A 22794-nucleotide genomic window follows, 5' to 3' on the forward strand; every position below is an offset into this window, starting at 1 on the left:
TCCAATAAATCTCTCCCCTGACCCTTCTCCCACCTGAAAAGAAAACTCATTTGCATCAATTTACTCAATGTTTTTTCACTTCAGATTAAGGAATACTTACCTGCACAGGCTGACGATCCTCTTGCCCTATCATGTTCCTCCAGTCCTGCAGAGAACGCTGAAGGCTTTCGAGCCCAGTCTCCCAGAGCCTCACACCACCTCCCATGTCCACGCTAACCAAGCCTGCTTTACCAAGTGGTGCCAACAGGGCATCAGCATCTGAGATCTTAGAGAGCCAAGATGTATATGGAGAGAGAACCTGGGCTGAAAAACAAGAGCTGGAGTGAATGATCTCAAAGTTGCAATCAAAAAGAAGATGAATAATTCTGTAGCTAAGGTGGCGATTAAATAAAATTAAGCCCTCATCCCACAAAAGACCATAATTAAGCCCCACAAATCTACTATTTTATCTGAAAGATTTCACCTACTGAAACTTGGCTATGACCGAATGACATCTATTCATGAAAGCCTAGTCCACTGCTGTATCCTATCCTGAAGATCAGTCTTTACCAAAAATACCATAAAGAATGGGAAAAAAATTAAAAATGTGCTATAGAAAAACACTATAGAACAACTAAAGAAATATGAGAGAACATGACCTGAGTACTGAGGAAGGTTTCTCCGCATCACCTTAAAGCAAGACCCCTAGTGTATGAGCAGGAGATGAGGATTTAAACATTCATTTAAAGACGGCACAGCTTTATGTGTAGAGAATCTTAGTACTGTTATAAACAAGCACTCGATTTGCAGATGAACATTTACTGTTGAAATGGGTATCTAACAGCTAAATAATGCAAAAGAAAATTTAGTTAAAACATGAAAGATTCTTCGCACTTTCTTGGTTCTATTAATGACTGGTACAATGATTTGCAACTTGCATTAATCAATACTACAGTTCATAATTTAGAAGAGCCAAGAAGCTGCAACACGTATACCTCTATGACTGAAACTGGCATGTACTAATTCAACTGAAGGAGAGTTATGCTGGCATTTGACCAAGTTAACTATGCCAGAAGGAGGAAGAGTGTCATACTGAGTATCATTTACTTTCACTTTCCGCACCAGAAGAAATATTTGCTTATCTTAACCTAATAATACACATTAAATTCTGTTTGCTCTTCCTGTGAGGCAGAGGCTGCTCTAATCAATAAAACAACATACCTAGGAATAGCAATGTATTTGATTTTCTTCGAGTTCAGATCTGTTACTTCCAAATATCCAGCAGCTTGTGGTGGAGCAACATCTGAAAACAAACAAATCTTATTTTCCTGCTGCATGATTAACTGGTTATTGCATTTGCATTCAGGAGATTAAATTGAAACAATTCATTATGCAATACCTGTCATAAAATGATGAACCTGTACATTCAACACAGGACTATAACTTGCAAACACTGAAACATTTCACTATTATCACTGCGAGCAAATAGATAGGCACAATTATATAAGAACAAGGTGTTTGCACAGTAAATGTCAAAATTACACATAAATATAGCCCTCCTCACAAAAGCAGTGATTGGGCATTACTGTAATCCCTAACTTACTGCATTTATCTGTTACTGAATATAACATCAATTGTACTTCTGATTCAAAAAGCATACTGAAGAATGTTTCAAAATACTGTACTTCTCATTCTCACTGGAAAATTTTTCAATTACATCAAAGTAAATGTTGTTGCCTTAAATTGAACACTTATTGCAAGTCTCCTTGAAATGGAGAGACAGATGTTACTTGCAGAAGTGTTGCTCAATGCATGCAGCACAAAGAAAGGCCAACAAGACTAGCAATACAAGGGGGCCCAACATTCAGGTAAGTAAAGAATAACCCACAGGTGCACACAGCACATATCTACAGTACAAGGATGGGACAAGGGGGAATGGTTTTAAACTAAGACAGGAAAGGGTTTAGATTAGATATTAGGAGGAAGTTTTTCACACAGAGGGTGGTGACGCACTGGAACAGGTTGCCCAAGGAGGTTGTGGATGCCCCATCCCTGGAGGCATTCAAGGCCAGGCTGGATGTGGCTCTGGGCAGCCTGGTCTGGTGGTTGGTGACCCTGCACATAGCAGGGGGTTGAAACTGGATGAGTGCTGTGGTGCTTTTGAACCCAGGCCATTCAATGATTCTCTTCCCTCACCCCAAAGGTCAGTACTACATATCTACAATATGCACATTTACAGTAGTTTTTTGGCTGTATTTACTGATCATTCTTTAAGAATGTAAATATAAAACAACTAGAAATGGCAAAAATAAAAATAATAATAATTAAAAAATCTGGTAAAATACCACAGAGCATTTTCTGTTTTGCCTAGATCTTGCTAATGCTTAAAAACGTGCTCTCTCTTTGGATACTAATCTTACAATGAACATACAAAGCAAATAGATACTATGCTGCTGCCAGAGAAGGAAAACAAAATGCAGGTTCTATATTAATAACAACATCAGATCTAAACAAATATAGTTTGTCCTCCTTCTGCTGAAGCCTGAGGGAGAAAAATAGTTATGCCCAGACATCAAACAGAAGAAAATGTAGACACACGAGTCCTGGGTAAGAGGGTCTGGCAAAGAGGTGGGGCTATGAGGGAAAAAAAATAAGGAATCAACTTTATTCTTTATTTGAAATCCGAAAAGAAAAAGCTACAGGAAATAAAACACACCATAATATCTAAACACTTCTTATCAAGAGGGAAGTATAATTCTGATCGAGTGGAGTCAACACAATTTTTTTTATATTAATTTATAGCAAAACAGGAAGGATACCAGGAAAAACCTTTGCTGTACAAGGGGAGTGAAGCATTGCAATAGACTAGTCAGGAAAGCCTTAGAATCACTTACAGTTTTTTAAGATAAATGTTTGAAAATCAACAGTCAAGAAGAGTCTAAACATGTGACATCCTGTCCCCATACAAACAGGTGGGCCTGATGACGTGTTGGGGTTATTCCTGTAACTGTGTGTTGTATTACATGTAATTCCAGTCACACTAATAGAGACGTGCACTTAGTAACAGATTGTTATTTTATATTCATATATGGAAAGTGCTGAGAATCCAAGTAAATATTTACTCTCAAGCAGCCCTCATTTCTATAGCCTTGTTTTTAGAATAAACATTAATTCTTATTTGTGGGATTCTGCCATGAACTCTTGTCTGAGTTTACATTTTGTGGCCATACATCTCTTTGGCAGTCTTTGAGGAAATTAATTCTTGTTGTAGTTACTTTTCAAACATAACTATTACTCTAGTTTATTGTTTTGATAAAACAAAGGAAATGATTTCTTTCCTTGTTGTTCCTAGAAGAGTTTTGGTAATACATATTGGAGTACACCAGACTTTGGCTGAGTACTTTGAATTATTAATAGAAATGGAAAGCTGTGTGCCAGAACTGACTGGTTGTCCAAGAAGATGAGAAAGAAAGCCTGACAGATAAGCAAACAGAAGCAAGAATGTAAAACAAGTTGTTAGAGGAAACATTAGTGCAAGAACTTCAAGGGACTGCCACAGTGCTCAATTCTGTGCAGTAGGATGACTTTGTTTCACTATATTGTCGCCCATGACGGGAGAATCACCGAATGTCCAAAGGCTGTCTATAAATTATGCAGAATAATCAAGAATAAACAACATGGAACACCCAGAGTTCCCAGACTATATGTTAGGCAGCTACTGGCAGCCATTATGTTTACACTCAATTAAATATTATATCAGTCAGTGAGAGCCAAACTCCTTTCAGATCTCCACCAAATTTCCCTTTATTGATCTTGTCTCCTAGTTCAGGAGATCTAGCTGAAATAATATTGCTCATTTTTGTTTTCCTTTTCTGCACTTCCACTAGGATGTATAGATTTACACAGCAGCACAAAGATTTGTTTTTCCTTTGTTCATCCCCTGGTAATTCTTAGAATTTGATGTGCTTGCTGAGATTTGAACTATTTCAATGAGACCATTTGTCTCATTCGAAAATCATGCTCTTGAGATGCAACCATCAGCTCATCATCATTTCAGATGTAACAATCAGACCGTCATCTCGGATTTAGAATTTACACTTCTTCATCCATGTACATCACATTAAAACTAGATGTCATCTGCCATTTTTATGGCATTGTCAGTATTGTACTAGTACAGGTCTTTGAAGGACTTCACTCATAGCTCCCTTTCCACTGGAAAAACAGATCATTAACTCTTAAATAGAAAATGTCTATAGCCCTGAAAAATGTTATTGAAATAGAAAACCTAGAGTCTAGCTTAATAGTATCAGTAAGGTCATATTAAATATGATTCACTTACCATCAGTTTTGCTATTACATAAATTCAGACATGGTTTAGAAAAGAAAAATTAATGGTAATGATCTTCAAGAAGGCCTTGAATTTTGAGCTTAAATGGCCAACAGTACTTTACAAAATATATGTCATAACATCAGTTACAATACATAATTTTTCAACATAGCTACCACTGTGTGAGCAGCCTGTGAGCAGCGAGTTGGACATGCTTGACATAGAGTTTGCTGCTCTAATTCTTCTAGAGTGGAATTCTTCTTAAGCAGAAAGTGTGTGGCTGCTGGAATTGAGGTCAGGCAACATGGGAGGACTACTGAGATGCTGCTTGCCACTGTAGATAGAAAATCTGTGCAGCCAAAGCTCAGTTAAAGTTGAAACTGTGCAGTACTGGGGGAGACAATAAAAAAGAGCTTTTCAAAATATGTTAACAGCATAAGGAGGACCAGAGATAATCCTGGTTTAATACTTGATGAGGACGGTCACATCACAAATAGGGATATAAATGAAGCAGAAATGTTTAATGCCTTCTTCACCTCTGCTTTTGACATCAATGATGAGCCCTGGGATCACTGTAGCCTGAAGCTGGAGGACTGTGCCTGCAGAAATGATAAACTACTGGCCAAATCTAAACTTGTGTGGGTTTTGCTTCTCCAGTTGGATGCATGTAAGTTTATGGGGCCCAATGGGATTCATCCCAGGGTACTCAAAGAGCTGGCTGATGTCCCTTGGTTGGTTCAGTCTAGAGAAGACGAGGCTGAGGCGATGGGTGGTTGGTCACTGGAACAGGCTCCCCAGGGCATGGCCATGGTATCAAGGTTCTAGAGTTTAAAAAGTCTTTGGACAAAGCTCTCAGACACAGGGTTTGAATTTTAGGTGATCCTATGTGGAGCCCTCAGTTGGACTTGATGATCCTTGAAAGTACCTTCCAACTCAGGTGACTCTATGATTACATGGCAGCCTACAGCCTCCTTACAAGGGGAGCCGGGAGGTTGCTATTGTGACAGCAACAGGACCTGAGGGGTCATCATGGAGCTGTGTCAGGGGAGGGTCAGGCTGGGTGTTATGAAGAGGTTTTTCACCAGAGGAAGGTTAGACACTGGACCAGGCTCTCCAGGAGAATGATCATGGCATAAAGTTACTGGAGCTCAAGATGCATTTAGACAGTGCTCTCAAAAAATGGGTTAATTTTTGCTTTGTTTTGCTTGAAGGTAGGAATTGGGCTCAATTGTTTCTTGAGAGCCTCACCGAACTCAGGATGTTCTGTGATTCTATGATTCAAGTAGGTGTTTTCAGTTACTTGCTTTACACAGGGAAGTTAATCTGTGTTATGTGAAAGCAGATAGATCATTTATCTTGGAAAAGCGAGTTAATTAGGAATAAAGCACCTATTCTGGAACAAAGAGTTCAAATAGCACAAAGCAAGAGTAGCTTCTTGTGCTGAAAAGTTCGGAAAACCTGCCCTTCTACCACATACAGCATTTTTGGGCTTTCTCTTTTGAGAGCCCTTTTTCCTTGGAGAGATGCAAAACTCACAAATTCTGCTGCTTATCACTAAGTGGCACATTTTCAGTTATTGGCTGAAGGAGCTAAAAATACAGTAACAGAAAACATGGCATGACAGCACAGAAGAGTCTAAAAGTCTGTTTGCCTATGCCTGTTTTATTAGCGTGCAAGTGGAGAATGGTTTTACTGGATGTAAATGTTGCCCACCATCTTGCACAAGAAGTAAGAAGCCTGTGTCTCTTCTGTTTGGAAAAAAGGTAGATGTGCCTGTAGTTTACCAAGTCATGTAGGTGATGGTCAAGATGAATGAAGAACCCTTGAAACAAGAGGCACTTAATAAACCTTGTAAGAGACTGGCTCATGAAACAGAGTAGTGAACTTGTGAACTTTTTGTAGAGACACACGAGTTCAAAAAGGGACCAGACAAATTTGAGCACAACAGGTCCATAAACGTAGATTTAAAAAGTGAGGCAGAAATGCACCCTGCAGCATCCTTAATAAAACAATGACAAATGTTGAGATCTCAAGTACAAAAGCAAAGACACAAGTGATAGGGCTACGTGAATTCTCTAAATAACCTCTCCTGCTGTCCCTGCTGGAAACAGAGAAAGGATGTGTCTTCAAACTGAGATGTATGGACAACCAATTTGACAAATAAGGCATGTCTTATAATGCTGTATCTGTTGGGTACTGAGAAGAGGATGGAAATACTGGTGAAGGCTGACTGCTGAACTGGAACAATCACATTCCTCGAGCTGGTCCCCAGTGTGGGCAAAGTGAGATGCTATCTACTGGAATATTCATAGCATAGGCAGCATGGTTAGTTCCTCAGTGATACAATTAAGCATGTTAGTAAGATTCAAATTGATTGTAAAGTTGGCAAAACATGTGTAACTACTCTAATTTCTCCTCAAATGCTTGCTTTGCGATCCTTCAAAAACATTCTGTAAAGATGCACAAGTTACAAAACAAAGCCAAGCATGTACAATTGTTGAAGTACAAGTATGTGAACCTCTTACCTTTTGGGTAAATGTCTTTCAAAGGCACATCTCCAGGTGCTAAAATTCTGACTATTTGATTAGAAGCCAATAAAGTTACACAATTGGTTTGTTTTGCAGCTCCTCTTCTCCTTCGGGCTCCATAAAAAAATGGATCAGGAGGAGAAGCGTGTTTGCTACTCAGAGAAGAGTTCCTTTTCCAACTGTACACTTCACTGGGAGACTGCAAGAGAGAAGATTCTAATGAAAAACAGTTACTACTACAGAGCCTAAAAACAAATGTTTCTTATTAAGTTCCACTTCCCACCTAATATCAGATCTAATGTAGTTACGACAGTTGCTTCTCATATCATCACATGACAAGGAAAAGACCTGGGTTATTTTTTCATTAAAAACTTCTCAAAGGAGCTGAAAACAACAGATCAAGTATGGAATCTTTAGGAAACTGAAGTTGCAATAACTTCAGAGAGAAATAAATGTAGGTATACACAAATCCAAAATGTGTTTTATCTCCCACAACAGCCAGCAGAGCCTAGAGAGCAAATCACCCCAGCTGGAAGGACTCTATGCTTGCCAGCTGATCATTACTATTATAAACAAGAGCTTAGATACCTTGCTCACATGTAAGCACCTACACCATTAACACCCAAAGCTAGAGATCTGAATCTGAAGCATTTCACTGTCCTTGCATTCATTCACATGGACAGGCCCAAGGAAATACAGGGCTCAAGTCTAAGCCAAGGAGAACACAGTGTCAGTGCAGAGGTGTGCTGCATCTTGGGCACTTCCACTCCTATGCTATTTCATGTGTTCAACAGTTAGCTTGTATCTATTTAAAATGACTACAAGAATATATTTATAATGAATATACATAATGATTACACTTCTCATATTATGAAAAGCTAGTGCAATGGCAATAGCATAAATCCAAATCAGGTAAAACTCAAAAGCAAACTGCAAATACATAGGGAAAATCTTACTGACAAAGACATATTTTTGAATCATTTTGGTTTTCAAAGAATTTTCTTCCATCATTTATCCTTTCACAACATTCATGCCTGATAACAGCTAAATTTTCTTTTTTTTGCCCCAAATTATTAAGCAACTATCACAAAGAATTTATGACACAAACAGCACCTCCTTCATGTATCAACAGACAGCAAATATAAATTAAGAATTAAGCACACCACTTCTGTGCTCCCAGTGTTTACTTCCAATCTTTGCAACAGCATTAGTCATTACACTGCTAAGTTTCACTTTCTTTACTAGTCCTTTTCTGTTTGTGTCACAGGATTTCTGGATACAGAGTGGGCACAATTGCATACATGATTTATACCTGATCACATCATTAAATAGTGAAGGGGAGCATAATTTAGTCACCATTTTCTTCATCTTTTTCTTAAATCTAGAGCTTTGCTAGCTGCTATACACTGAGCAAAAAGTTCACAGTTCAAAATGATACTGATATACTTTTTTCCCAGTCATCATATTTAATTAAAAACCTCTCAAAGCACAAGATTTGTAAAATAAATGTGGCTCTGGGCAATCTGGTCTGGTGGTTGGTGACCCTCCACATAGCAGGGGGTCCAAACTAGATAATCATTGGGGTCCTTTTCAACCCAGGCCATCCTATGATTCGATGATTCTATATCTCTAGCCAGCACTATCCAGAACTCATCTTCAGTGAATTTTGCCTGCGTGACACATTATTTTGCCCAGTTTGTTATTATTTCAAATGCCACTGGAAACCTTTTAGATTAGACCGTCCTACTAAATGATGTACTTCACATGAATGTACCATTTACTTACAGGTACTTAATTGGTTACAGAACAAACGAGATCACATTACTTCACAGTATAACAATGCCGGGTATTTACCATGAGGTCTGGGAAACCAATAACAACAGTAGCGTAATTATGTTTGTCTGAGAAAATCCTGTTGGGGGAGCTGATCTTTAGTCCCACAGCTGCACTGAGGTTTTCTGACGATAGCTGGGCACTTGCAACGGCATGCGGCACACACAGTTCTGATGCTAAACAGGGAAATTAAAAAAAACGAAAGCCATTTAATCCAGATGTGTAATAGGAAACAACATTAACCATATGAGTGCTGAGCACCAATCACTGCCATTACTTCAAGCATGAACGGAAGATTTGATTACACTATACTATAAAACAGATAAAAAAGAAAGCAGGAAATAATGGTATTTTTGTAGAGTAGAGCACTTGAAATCAGGAAATACTAGCTAGGAAATATTTGCTTACACCACTTAATTTTGCCCTCTGCTGTGCAAACGAGGCGGGAAGCCTGCAGAATGTAGCAGTATGTGATCTCATTAAAGGTCTGTTTAATGCACATGCACAGAAAGGCATAATGCAGGTCTGTACAGGTGTCAGTGTGAAACTGCTTGGTGGCTGTCTTTCTGTCTTCGCAAATTAAACACTGCTCTTTGCAACACACTTTTGGTAAATAACGGTCTAGTTTTCTGTAAGCTAAGGAAAACTAAACTTTATTCTGTGCAGCTGTATCTGCACTTTTACCTTGCTTCAAAACACCAACACAGTCAGAACCCCCTGCCTTCAGTTCAGAAGCATAAACGCTTCCACTTCAACCAGCAGACCATTTAGTTCACCTGGCAGCAGGAGGAAATCTTTCCTCCCTCAAAGGATGACTGGACTACCAGCTCGGGTCGGCAGAAAACCTTTTCTTAGCCTTCCTGCCACAGGTTCTGCCTTAAAGATAAATACAGCAGAAAAAGCACGCAGAAGTACACTGTCCTCAAATCCTTTGAGACTGGAAATTTTAATGGGGTTTCTACCCATCTAAGGAATGATACTTTATAATGGTTTCTAAATAAGGTAGTATGAGGAAGGAAACTGTGCTCTGATGGAGCTTGATAACTTGATAAACAAAGATAAAAAGGATCCTAGGATATTTCAGCTATGAAAAGAGCACTTAGTATCACATTTTTTGCTTTTTGTGTAAAATATGCCTTATTTCTTGTCTGTCAGTAACATTCGCTTCTATGATGTTTACACTGTGTTTAACCTTTTCATACTTAGGCTAGCCACAAGGATCAGGAAGACTCTTCCTCTTTCTTTAGTGAATATAAATATAGTGTTTTCTGTATTTTTTCCCTCTGTCTCCCTTGGATACTGGGGAGAGGTCAAAACCCATTAACTGTTAGGTGGGATGAACATATGTTTCTAGCATTACTAAACCAGGTAGGCTAAGGATTTTGTGTGCCCTGATCAAATGCTCAGGGCTGAAAATGTCATCAGATCTGAAAACAAGCAGACCTTACCAGGCAGAACAATGACCACTGGAGATTCCTGCCTTCTTCTGTAGCAGAAGACATGCATTGCATCCCAGCACCATCTGGGACTTCTACAGCACTAATTTCCCCTAGATCTTAACGCAGGTATGATGGCCCCAGTGGCCTCCTGCACACTTGATGCAGATCTTTATGAATAGTGACTTTCTTTCAGACCTTTTTCTTATTTTTAAAAGCATTAGGGAATGTATTCCAGCTCAACTGAGTGCGTGCAATAGATTTGCAGCAGTGTACAGACTGCATTTGCCAGCTGATGCGATCCCTTCTATGAGCTACTGACTGCCCAGTAATCTTTTGTCCTTTTCCTTTCTGTGTGCTTCTACAGCTCCTCACTGTAAGACTGAAAGTCTTAAATGCTCTATTTAAACAACCTGAAATTTGAGCATGGAATTTGCCACACTCTGTGAAAAGTTGTTAACCACACATGACCAGGACAAAGGGAGAATCAGAGGGAAGGTTACCCGGACCTTTAAAGCAAAAGAGCCTTGTTTGTGCAGCTGCAAACACAGAAATGATTAAAAAGGAAAAGAAAAAGAAGAATAAGCCAAGCTTGCATTCAGTACCCGTCGTTAAGCCAAATCCCATGTCAGCTGGCTCTTCATTCAGTGCATACAGCTGGCAAGCCTCACTGTCTTCAGCCTCCATATGGACACGCTTCGTTAAAAGAAATTTCCTGTAAAGGACACATATTTATAATAATTCCGGCTTAAGCTTGTAACTCTAAACAAGGACTTCAATTTTCTGAAAACTTTCTACATTTATATAAACAAGGCTATCATCACCCTTTTGTAAAACTAGGTGATTTACCAAACATCTGTGAGATAGGAAAGGGTAAGCCAGCTAGAGGCACATTGGTCTGCTGATGACTATTTACCTACTTCTACCTGCTGCACATTCATGTAAAAACAAGAAAGAAAATATTTCTTTCATGTGACTAGGAAGTAAAGCAAGTAGGTGTAACCCTGGATTACGTGGCTGTACTTCCAAAGCTAGTTGCACCAAAAATCAACACCACCTCAATAAAACGTGTATAGTTATGGCCTCAAGTTGCACCAGGGTAAGTTTAGGTTGGAGGTTAGGAAACACTTCTTTACAGAAAGGGTAGTTAAACACTGGAATAGGCTCCCCAGGGAGTTGGTTGAGTCACCATCCCTGGATGTGTTTAAGAGCCGTTTGGATGTGGTGCTCAGAGATATGATTTAGCAGAGGGTTGTTAGAGTTAGGTTGCTATGGTTAGGCTGTGGTTGGACTTGATGATCTTCGAGGTCTTTTCCAACCTGGGCAATTCTATGATTCTGTGATCTAGACTGGATTTTCAGAGGTATGAATGCAGGCACACTCTGTTGATTTTCTGCTCTTCCACCAGAACTTTCACCAGAACAAGTTTGCATTTTAAACACCAGCTGTGTTTAAAAAAACACACCTAGTCATCCCACAGGGCTAAAAAACAACTCTGAGACCAGGAGCAAACATCAACCAGGGACAAACGAGAAATAATGCCATTATGAAAATCAGTTTTAACTTACTGATTTGTTTCACTTTCCACCAAGAGCCACCGGTCTTCAGCCACCAGGAAGACAGATTCCAGATTGATCGGCAGTGAGATGGTGTGAGTTTGGCCCTCTAACACATCTAGTACAATAAGACGGTTTCTGTCAAATCAGAAGCCACAAGAAGAATAATTAGATAGGCATGTATGTAAGGTGAACCATTATAATTCAATAAAATACGAGCATCTGATTTAAATCTCACCCTTTTTCCTTGTAGAACACCAGCCAGTTTTTGTGTGAAAACTCTCGGCACATTCTGTAGCTGCTCTGTACAAAAATATGTCACACAGCAATTAAGGTTTGTTAGATTATTTCCAGCAAGTTTCCTCGACCTCCCTCAAAGCATACAACTTTTTTTTTTCCTGCACTGAGACTACCTCAATGCGTTAATTACCCCCCAAAATACTATCTAGACTGTCTCGTCTCAAATCATACAGCTGCATCATAATTTAGTTCATCGCTTTGGACATAATCCCTTGTAACAAAACTTTCTGTTACTCCCAATTCTAGCTCCCAGGAGGAAGGTTTTAAATACACACATCCTCTGATGATACAACATTCAAATCTTCACCATGTGAGTAAACAATTCTGTGCTTGAGTTCCCCCAGACAGTAACAGAGACAATCCTGGGGCTGTTCTTGCAATATTAAGCTATGATTTCCAACAAAAAGAGTATATTAAGTTAATTACTATGAGAGTGGTGAGGTGCTGGCACAGGCTGCCCACAGAGGTTGTGGATGCCCCATGCCTGGATATGTTCAAGGGCCAGGTTGGATGGGGCCCTGGGCAGCCTGATTTAGCACTGTAAGTGGAGGTTGGTGGCCCTGCCTGTAGCAGGGGGGTTGGAGCTAGAGGTCCCTTCCAACCCAAGCCATAACAGAGGCAAGAACTATTCCTCACCGTCTCTTCCTTGCTGACCCACCAGGGTGCTCTTCTGGGAGAATCTTCACCATCTGGTGAGAGCAAAAGCCGACGAACGGCACCGCTGTTTGTATCCAACAACAACACAACATTGCTCTGTAAAAGAAAAGCAGATCTGTGTACGTCTCAAATCCTACAGAGAGTCTACAATAAATCTGTCTGAAGCACACTTGAAACTCAAGCAGCTTTTTGTAAAGATTTTCCTGGCTTCACTGGAAAATGCAGGACGAATCTTCTTGGTCCATTTCAATGCCTACGGAGAAATCTAATTGTGAAAGCTAAGTACCTGCAAAAGGGCATGAAGGAGTATTTCAGCTTTTCCATGGTGTTTCCTTTATACAGCTCACATGCATCTCTGCACAAGCTCCAGAAACTAGACTAGCATGTCTAAGCTGTAGCCAGCTACATGTGCAAGACAGACCAGTTTTGCTCTATCAAGCCACTAAAATACATAGTTTTATTTTTTATGTTTCCTTAGCATTACTCTGAAGTACCCACTGCCTAACTTACAACCTACAAATGGCTTAGTATTTTCTGTCAGACTTCATGCTTCAGGTTCCTTGGAGCCTATTGAAAATCCCACTGTGTGAAAATGCTGTGACCTGGATGCTCAGAGAGCTTAGTGTCAGAAGGAGGATGCTGCCGGAGGACAGCAGGATGTTTCTAGAGGATTAATACCTAGACAGCACACTGAACAGTATTGCAAACATCCTGCACATAAAACACGTGAAGATACGGTACGCTAACTTCTGAGCTAACTTCACATTTCTCAGATTGTTACTCAATGCCTCATCAATGTCAAATGATGGGGAGGGTGACCGATACTTCCTCTTGCCAGCTCCAGGTCACACACAGGGCAGGGACTGCAATATGGATGAAGCAGTGCCACAGCTGTCTCCAATGCTGTGATCCATGTGCCACATGGACCTAACGTGTCTGAGGTGCTGCAGCCAAGTCTGGAGTGCATGATATGGATGAATGCACTTGACACAGAAAATATGTAGCTTGAAGGATTAGCTTTTTGGCAGGGTCATTTCAAACATGCCTTTTGACGAAGTATTGTAGCTGCTCCTAACTTATTTAACAGCTCAAGGGAATGATCATTCAGGGCTAACCTTACCTGCATCAAATGAAATTTAAAAGGTGCAAAAGAACATGTTAATGAAGCCTTGGGTTGAGTTTGCCATTTAAGGAAACATTAGGTTCTGCAAGGGCTTACTAAAAGTAAACTGTCCACGCACAACATCTGCAATAGCGCACGATAGACGTTAAGGGAGTAAAACATAAATTCCCACAAAATTGTCCTAAATAAAACAAGTACAAACAATCTGAGTCACAGCGTTTCTGTTCCTTTTGGGTATGCTTCATACTTTCACTAGGATTGTTTGGGAGAATTAACTTCATTCAGTGATGACAGTCATTCGAAGCTAAATATGGTAAAGCATGTAAAATATTACGTTATTTGGAGCATTTGGGAATTTCAGCTGGAGCTCAACGCATCTGAAAAAAAAAGTTTGCTTATGTATTACAAACCAAAATTATAGAAACGTGGCTCAGGAAACAAATAGGGCACTTGCTTTGGATTTTGGTTTTCTGCCATGTTTTATTTATATGGTTCTGTAGCAGCACTGCTGAACCAAAGAAACGCACTCGCCTTCCACATGAGATAAAGAGCAACATACGAATCAATTACATTCTTCCACATAGCGTTAAATTTATGAGAGTAGCTGTTAATATAAAAAGCCTTTCTACTCCACCCCTTTTGATGTTAATGGTTTCCTTCTGTGCTAAGTGACTGATGTATATTCTGTCTGTGTTTAAGAATAGATTTTTGCGTCACTTGCAAACACGTCCAAAAGCAGCTTTGGCAACTCCTCAAGTGGGCTGGGAAAAGAAGCTGGTGTGCAATTCCGCTATGTTTGTTCTTGACTGGGAGAAAAGTAACCTTTGGGTGACCTCACGACCCCAGTGTCTGGAATTCCAAACTTTGGATAGATGAAATAACCAATCTCATGCAAGTGCCGGGCCTTTATTTTTAGTTACTGCAAAGTTTCCCTTTCCTTACTGCTGTTTTTATTTTAGCAAGTATTTTCCTCTTAAAAGTCCTGAAACCAAGCGAGGCTGTGATTTCACTTTGCTGGTATGGGAAGCTGTTTCTTATGGTCTTGCAGACAGAGCAGAGCTACGGGAAGGAATAAATTTCAAAATCAGAGTAAGAACGTATAGACAATTCAGTTTAACCCTCTTGTATTCTTCTCCCCATGTTTACTTTCACTGCTTCATTCCTTTCTGTCCTCAGTGCTCATGTAAGCCTGCAAGCACTCTCCTTTGCTGTGAGCTTCAGATGAGTCTGATTCAGAGCTGTAGATGGTGTGAACTCACTTCGCCTCATGTCCAATAGCATCTTTTCTATTAGTGCTACTCCATGACCTCTGGAGTAATGCACATGTGACAATCCTGTTGCTGTAGACATTAGGTGCAGATACAGGGCAGTTTAGGCATACATTTAGACATATCTTATTGCTCAATAGGTATAAGTGGAAAAAGTATAGGTGTATGAACTTGCACAGGTTTGGACTCAAACCACCATGCCTTCAGAGGTGAGAAAGGTATGCAGGCAGATAACCAACCTTCTAATTAACGTGAGGAGTGTATTTCGGATGTTTTTTGACACTCATTTGTGCTACAGAACATTACAGAAACTGAGAACAGGGGGAAGAGTATATTAGCTTTGTGCTTGAAGAAAAGGAAGTTTTCACCTTATTTGAGATACCAAAAAAGCAAGTCCTTCCTTCACACAGAGGGTGGTGACGCACTGGAACAGGTTACCCAAGGAGGCTGTGGATGCCCCATCCCTGCAGGCATTCAAGGCCAGGCTGGATGTAGCTCTGGGCAGCCTGGTCTGGTGGTTGGCAACCCTGCACATAGCAGGGGGATTGAAACTCCATGATCATTGTGGTCCTTTTCAACCCTGGCCATTCTATGTTAGAAACATAGAATGATTCCATTCCTAGATCCCCTAGATACCCACATGTCTGTCTTGACCACAAGATGTTAAAAATCAATCTTCTTTTAAAGAAGTTTCCATGTAGTGAGCATACTTCACATACTCCCTCTCTCACCACATGCTATCTGGGAGCTCTGAGAAAGCCCCAGTAGCACGTGGGACAAGGAAAAGCATTTCCTTCCCTTTCTACCCCACTTCCTGACAGAGAAAGATAAAAGAAGAGTTAAAGGAAGCTGGCCGACACTGCCTGAACAAAGTTCATTGTGCTCACTGAGGCAGACTGTAGGTTATTCTGTCCGGTTGCAGCCTTTCAACTTGCAAGAAAATACAGAAATATGCAGTTAATTTATATGTGAATCAATACTCAATATGTATTTTCTTCCTATACACGTCCAATACAAAATCATACCAGAGCTTTTCAAAATTCTTTTCACTTGCTATTCCTCCAAGTGGTAAGTATTTTAGGAATGCATTAAGAAAAAGTTAAAGGAAATGGGAACGCTTGTGGCTTTAGGAAATAGGGGTACGCCCTGGAATACTTGTGGGGAGGATGGGGCAGAGGCTTTGAAAAGATGCATGTTTCCCCTTCACGCTGCAATTTCCACTTTGCAAGTAAATGACCTGAGCTCATTCTGAGCTTTATAATCTGTCAGCTCAGCTTAAACAAAGAGACAAAAGAGGCTGCGCTCATTGAGCCCACTGGCCACTGCATAGAATAGAATAAACTACCCTTTCTTCCAAGAAGATGTAGAGATGCCTTAAAAGCAGATAAATCTCTGATTTATACAATTAAATTAAATCCTGAAGAAGTTCAGCTTTAGTAAAATTTTATTCAAAGGGACAAGAAGGAATGGTGATTTTTCATTTCATTTCACTGGAGGGCTCTACTGAATCCAGATGGATGTTATCTGAGAAATAAATTACAAGCTTATTCTAAGAGCTACAATATCATCACCTCATCCTTTCCAGCAGTTACCAACCATTTAAAATGGTTCTTTTTAAAACTTAGTTATAAACATTCATTTTCAAAGACCCTGATTAAACAAGAAACTTGGAAAAATATTACAGCTTCTGGCAACTCACAAAACCACTAATTAGGCAATACCAGCTGTCAAGTGACTTTTTATTTTTATAAGTACAGTTTCTGATTCCTACAAATACTGTTAATATTTCTGCCTTCTTGTAAGTATTCACAGACCAATCTCTAAAGCATCACACATACAATTTATGCTGTTTGTCTTATTAGCAGACCTGTTTGATGCACCCTCAGCACACACAGGCAATCCTTGGAGCCATGCCCCAAATACAAAGGTGCCACTGATCCGTTTGTATTAACATATGAGTGCTGCAAATTTTGAGGTTAAGGCTGCCAGTGACCTTAATAAACCCAAAGGAAGACTCTACTCTTCAAGTAGTCAAGGCCCCTTCTACTGCCAATGGAAAAGAGACAGACACCTCCAGAGGGCAATTATCTGTGCTCTAGCTGAGCCAGGATGAATCTTCTTTCAGATCATCTTTATCCACTCAACAGATACATATGGTACTCAGATAATTAGCACAGACTATACACTTGCTTGCTATTAACATAAATAGTATCTTACTTAATTTCAGGTACAGTAACGTCCACCTCATTTCACAGGTGTACTGTGAAGGCACACGAACTTTCCATGGCTCCATCACAGGATGAGTTTGGAACAAAAGCTAGAGACCCAGTGGGAAAAATAAACTATTTAAAAATAGATCTTTTGATTAAGCGTGAACGACAAATCCAGAGATCTCATCACAAGCCCTAAAATAAGGAAGGATTGGAAGACTACAACAATTATGTTTGGTCGTGTTTGGGTACCTCACTTTAAAAGCAATGCCAAATACATTATTTGTGTAGTCCATGGATACAAACATGCAATACACAAAAGAAGCACTTTTCATCTTTCTTTTTTTTTTTTCACCCCTGTGTAAGATGCTTATTTAAGTTGCCCAGGGAGTCTAAAATAACTCTTGAATGGCGTCCTAAGTATACAGTGACTGTTTGCAACCAAATGTGTAGTTTATTGGAACATACATACTCAGTAAGATCTACCTTAATATTAACTCTGTGTAACAAGTCCCAGATTAATGCAAAACATTCAGTATTGTAATTCGGTATTACTTTCCGGCAGTATAAGCAGGTTTATTTTTAGACAGTATTTGTTCAATTTAGCACTTGCTAAGAAAGTCAAGACTGGAAACTGACAAAACTTAAGCACTGACAGGGAAAAAGAAAACAAGAGGTTACAGCTTAGTGTAAGTCAGCTGGAAAGGGACAATGAGCTACTACAGAGCAACCTTTATTTCAGAGGTAAGTCACACAGGCAAAACCAGTCACAGACTTAATTAACAACACAAGCTTCATGGACAGATTGTGATTTAAACCTCGCTGATGAAAGCAAATCCTCCTGTGATTTGGTTAAAAAAACAAATTTAGCACTGAAGTTTCTTTTTTTTTCTTTTTTTTTTTTTTTTTTCATGGTGGGAATTTCAGACACTTAGAAAGCAAAGAATATTGCTGGGCTATATATTAACAAGTGTGAGACATTCTAAACATTCTTAGACACAAGATAGACTGCCATCTGTTTTACAGTTTCCTGCATTGATTTTGCCAAAAAAGAAAGGCCAAGTATTGTTTAGAATTGTATGAATTTGTTATGTCCATCCAAAAATAGCCCAAATCATATGTCTATAGCTGCTGAAGACAACCATACAAGCAATCACAATAACAGGTATCTTCAGAATCATGTCTTTACAGTTGGCATTCAAAAGCATCCAAGGCATATGCAGCTCTACCAATGGCAGAATCGTGTTTCTTGTAAGGTATTAAATTTAACTGTTGTGTTTGAGACCAGAAAAGGGCATCAACACCAGAAGAATTTTTCCGGAACAACACTATCACAGAGTTACTAGAATCACAGAATGGTTTGAGTTGGAAGGGACCTTTAAGATCATGTAGTTCCAACCCCCTGCTACAGGCAGGGACACCTCCTTCTAGATCAGGTTGCTCACAGCCCCATCCAGCCTGGCCCTGAATGCTTCCAGGGAGGGGGGATCTGAACCTCACTGGGCAGCTTGTGCCAGTGTCTTTCCAACCCCACAGTGAAGAATTTCTTCCTAACATCAAGTCCACATCTACCCTCCTCCACTCTAAAACCATTTTCCCTCATCCTGTTGCTATGTGCCCCTTTAAAAAGTCCCTTCCCAGCTTTCCTGTAGGCCCCCATCAGGTACTGGAAGGCCAATCTCAGGTCTCCTCAGTGCCTTCTCTTCTCCAGGCTGAAAAGCCCCAGCTCTCTCAGCCTGTCCTTGTAGTGGAGGTGCCCCAGCCCTCTGATCATCTTTATGGTCCTCCTCCAGACCTGCTCCAACAGCTCCATGTCCTTCTTGTTCTTCTAATACTACTTATGGAATGACTGAGAACTACTTAAAACCCAACTCAGTGTAGGAGAAGCTCTTTTTTAAATGTGCATTTCTCCCCTACTGAAAAATGGGAAGACAAAATTCAAAACAAAAGGAGAAGGAAAAATTAATCAATGATAATTACTAGAATAAACACAAAACCACTGTGACTGGTAGGTAACATGAGTAATAAGAATAAAATACAAATATTAATACTCCACATTTCATCAACTCTTGTCTCCTCATACTCTTGGCCAAAAAGGCTTTAAATTGGAAACGTTCAACAACTGACAGTACTAGAAAGTAAAAAATCTGTGGAAAGTATGCATAATTGACTCTGAAAAAAAAGAATTTAGGTCAAACCAACCCTGAATTCTTTTGTGGTTCTAAATTTTCATTGCTGATACGCTAAATGTCAAGGCTTACATAGCCTTTCAAGTATCTGTATTTTAGATGTTACAGAATGAGAAATATCAAGATTCACAAAACAAAGCAAGAACAGTGGCATGAAGCGCACATAAGTAGCACTTCACTTTGTGACTCAGAAAACGTCTCTTTCATATACTGCTCAAAAAGTAAAGAGAACAAGAACTTAAATTCACAGCATAAAACAGCTTATTCTATACTTTTCAAATACATGCTGCTTGACTGAGACTCCTGAGCTCAATTCAGCACCCCTTCTTTCATAAAGGCCAAACTCCCACTATCAGCGAGAGAATGAAGTAAGTAGAACTCAGTTTCAATAATGCAAAAGGACATAAAAGGTTCTCGTAAATCAGCTACAAAGTGCAAGACAAAAACCTCCACATAAAAACTAAAGCTGAGGCATGTCTCAGGCTGCAAGTATAATAAAAAATAGAACACTCAGAAGCAGCTACGCTTATCCAGCCTATTTCTGTCTACAGAGGAGACACCTCCGTGATTCTGCCTTCTGTTCATAACTCAACATTTAGCTGCGGGTTTTTTGGTTGTGTGTTGGACTTTGTTTTTTTTTCTTATTTTTCTTACCTCCTCTTCATGCAGAATCACCTGACCTTTGAGTGGATTTCCCAGTGGCGCTGCAGTCACAAAAGGCTGCCAGACGTGTCCAACTGTTCTCGGGAAGAGGTCATACAAATCCACGAAGTATCCATGCTTACTAGAGACGTTCATGAAGTACAAGGAAACAGGATTGCAGGTAGTAACATAAAGAACACTGTCAGTTTCCTCTTCTGAAATAGGAAAGTAAGAACAAGAGTGAGCAACAGGCATTGCATATCGCTCTTAAGGAAATACATACGTGTCGCAAACCAAGCAGATGATGCAGCAAAATGTACAGCAAAATTGCCATGACAAAGGGAGATAAAGATGGGGATAAATGGTCTCTCAGTACTAAATGTTAACAAGCAGGCTCTTGCCACAACACTATGAACTCTTTGAACAAGTAGTCCAAGACACATTCGCCTAGATAAGGCTGCAGTGCCTGCCAGCATACGCAAAATGTGCCAGGATGTTTTTGTGTGTTTGTAATTTTGTTTCTCCCTCCTTCTCTAGCTCATCTTCTCTTTCAATTAATACATTTAATATACACAAGGGACGAAAGCAAAATTTCACAAAGAGCACTTCATGCTGGCCTTCAGACAACACTCAAAAATAAACCAAAGTTACATAATTTCTCATTAAGAGTCATGAAAGCTCATGAATGTATTCGAAACTCAGGCTGCAAGCAGAAAAAACAGCACCCCATTACTAATCACCAGCAATCTGTTTATAATACATTACAAAGTTTAGATGTTTAAGGATAAACTCTAAAGAAGTTCATGAATATTGCCAATGATGCAACTCACTTTGGGACATTAATATAGGTAACTAAAGCAGGCTTGATTCAGAGAGGAAGAATTTTAATCATTTTAAGCACAGCACTCTGCAAGGCATAAGATTTGCTATAAAACTGAACTGACCCAGAGAAAGAGAAAAAGCCAAAGCATCATTTTCTGAAGCATTACAGTGTCGAACATAAAAACTAGACAGAACTGCAATTTTGTGGCCGTGTTCTGCTTTAAATATCCTTTCCTGGTTTGAGAAGGATGCATATCCTTACAAAGACTACTGTGAATTCACAGAATCACAGAATCATAGAGGTTGGAAGGGATTTCTGGTGATCATCAAGTCCAACCCCTCTGCCAAAGCAGTTCCCTTCAGCAGGTTGCACAGGTAGGCATCCAGACTGGTTTTGAGTATCTCCAGAGGGATTCCACAACCTCTCTGGGCAGCTTGTCCCAGTGCTCTGTCACCCTCAAAGCAAAGGAATCCTTCCACATGTTTTTATGGTACTTCCTGTGCTCCTGTTTTTGCCCATTGCCACCTGTCCAGTGACTGCGCAGCGCTGAAAAGAGCCTGGCTCCATCCACTTGACACCTACCATTTAGATATTTATAAGCATTGAAAAGATCCCCTCTCAATCTTCTCCAGGTCAAACCAACCCAGGTCTTTCCCATACTCCAAGTCCTAGTGCTATTCCTGTAGACATTTTCAAAGGTACCCATATATACTAACTATTGAACACACACTGAAGTGTTTTTACCCATAGAATCACCTGTATTGCTCTTTTCTATTCTGTCACTGGCCATCAGAAGGCATTTACGATGCCCAACTCTACTTCATCTCCAGGATCCTGCAGGTATCTGTGACTCTGGGGACCACTACAAAAGTTAATTGTTTTTCTTACTACACCTTTTGTGACAGTGACATCACAGACGAAGTTGGTTTCATCCAAAGGCAGTGTCCAATGAGCAATTTCTTCTGTGAAGCTGAGGGACCGGGCTTCATGTCGTTCCAGTGGGAATCCTTGAATATTTAAGTACGCAGGGCCCTGAAACAAATGGTAATGAGGGCTTGCTAGAACACTTTGTTCACTATTCATTATTAAAACATAGAAGTCTTCTTCAAAACTGTTAAAACTAACAACATCAGAAACAGATCAATTACAGGGAAGAAGAAATGCTTTTCTGCAAGCTTTCTGAATGTTCATACTGTCATTTTCTCTGCAGTATAGACATATATCATGCCTCCCTTTGCAGTGAGTTGGTTTGCAACCATTATTGCTCAATGGTTTGGGGGCAGTATTACGTTCTGAAAAAATTCAATCTGTACAAGGGGAAAAGAAATCAGAATATTTTTATGTCTCATAGAAGTTCAATGGCAACTTCTTGTTTTATAAATCCCACACAGAATTAGCAGTTCAGGGTTTTTCCTTACTCACTGTTGTAATAATTACTGAAGTTACGCCAAGAGCTCAAAGCTGAAAAGGACTTTAAAGCTTTGGCTGCAGGTCAAATCGTACCAAAGTTTCAGATTCAAACCTGGCAGTGCCGAAGACCCTTAAGAATCCAGTTGTGTGTAAAATAAATACAGAAAAAGCTTTGTTTTCTGTCTCCGATCTTATCCAAAAACCGAGGTCTGGGGGCTGAAGCCAACCAACCACCTCCAAGCATCCAAACCAGCTGCAGAGTTCTCTCAAATACGATATTTTCAGTGTCCTTATAAAAGAGCTTCTGAGCAAACGTGATTTTTAAAGGGCAGCTGACACTCTGAAGGTGAGGTACACACAACAGTTCATTTCTCAAGTCAGCAGTAAAAAATGTAAACAGGTAACAAGGACCAAACTTTGTATCTGCTCTTTTTCCTGAAGAAACTACACTTCATATCAGTGTTGTATATAAAAAGAAAGAAAGAGAGAAAGAGAGAAAGAGAGAAAGAGAGA

General features: G+C 39.8%; 1 protein-coding gene across 1 annotated transcript in view; it reads right to left on the minus strand.

The window, feature by feature from the left end:
* Positions 1 to 22794, minus strand: part of VWA8 (von Willebrand factor A domain containing 8) — a 153133-nt gene that overhangs the window by 33421 nt on the left and 96918 nt on the right. The window contains 10 exon segments of the mRNA XM_015851727.2: positions 101 to 298; positions 1194 to 1282; positions 6832 to 7033; positions 8689 to 8843; positions 10709 to 10818; positions 11672 to 11797; positions 11898 to 11962; positions 12596 to 12712; positions 20061 to 20263; positions 21765 to 21903. Of these exon segments, the coding sequence (XP_015707213.1) occupies positions 101 to 298; positions 1194 to 1282; positions 6832 to 7033; positions 8689 to 8843; positions 10709 to 10818; positions 11672 to 11797; positions 11898 to 11962; positions 12596 to 12712; positions 20061 to 20263; positions 21765 to 21903 (1404 nt within the window).

Source organism: Coturnix japonica, chromosome 1 (assembly GCF_001577835.2).
Source record: "Coturnix japonica isolate 7356 chromosome 1, Coturnix japonica 2.1, whole genome shotgun sequence".
NCBI lineage: Eukaryota > Metazoa > Chordata > Aves > Galliformes > Phasianidae > Coturnix > Coturnix japonica.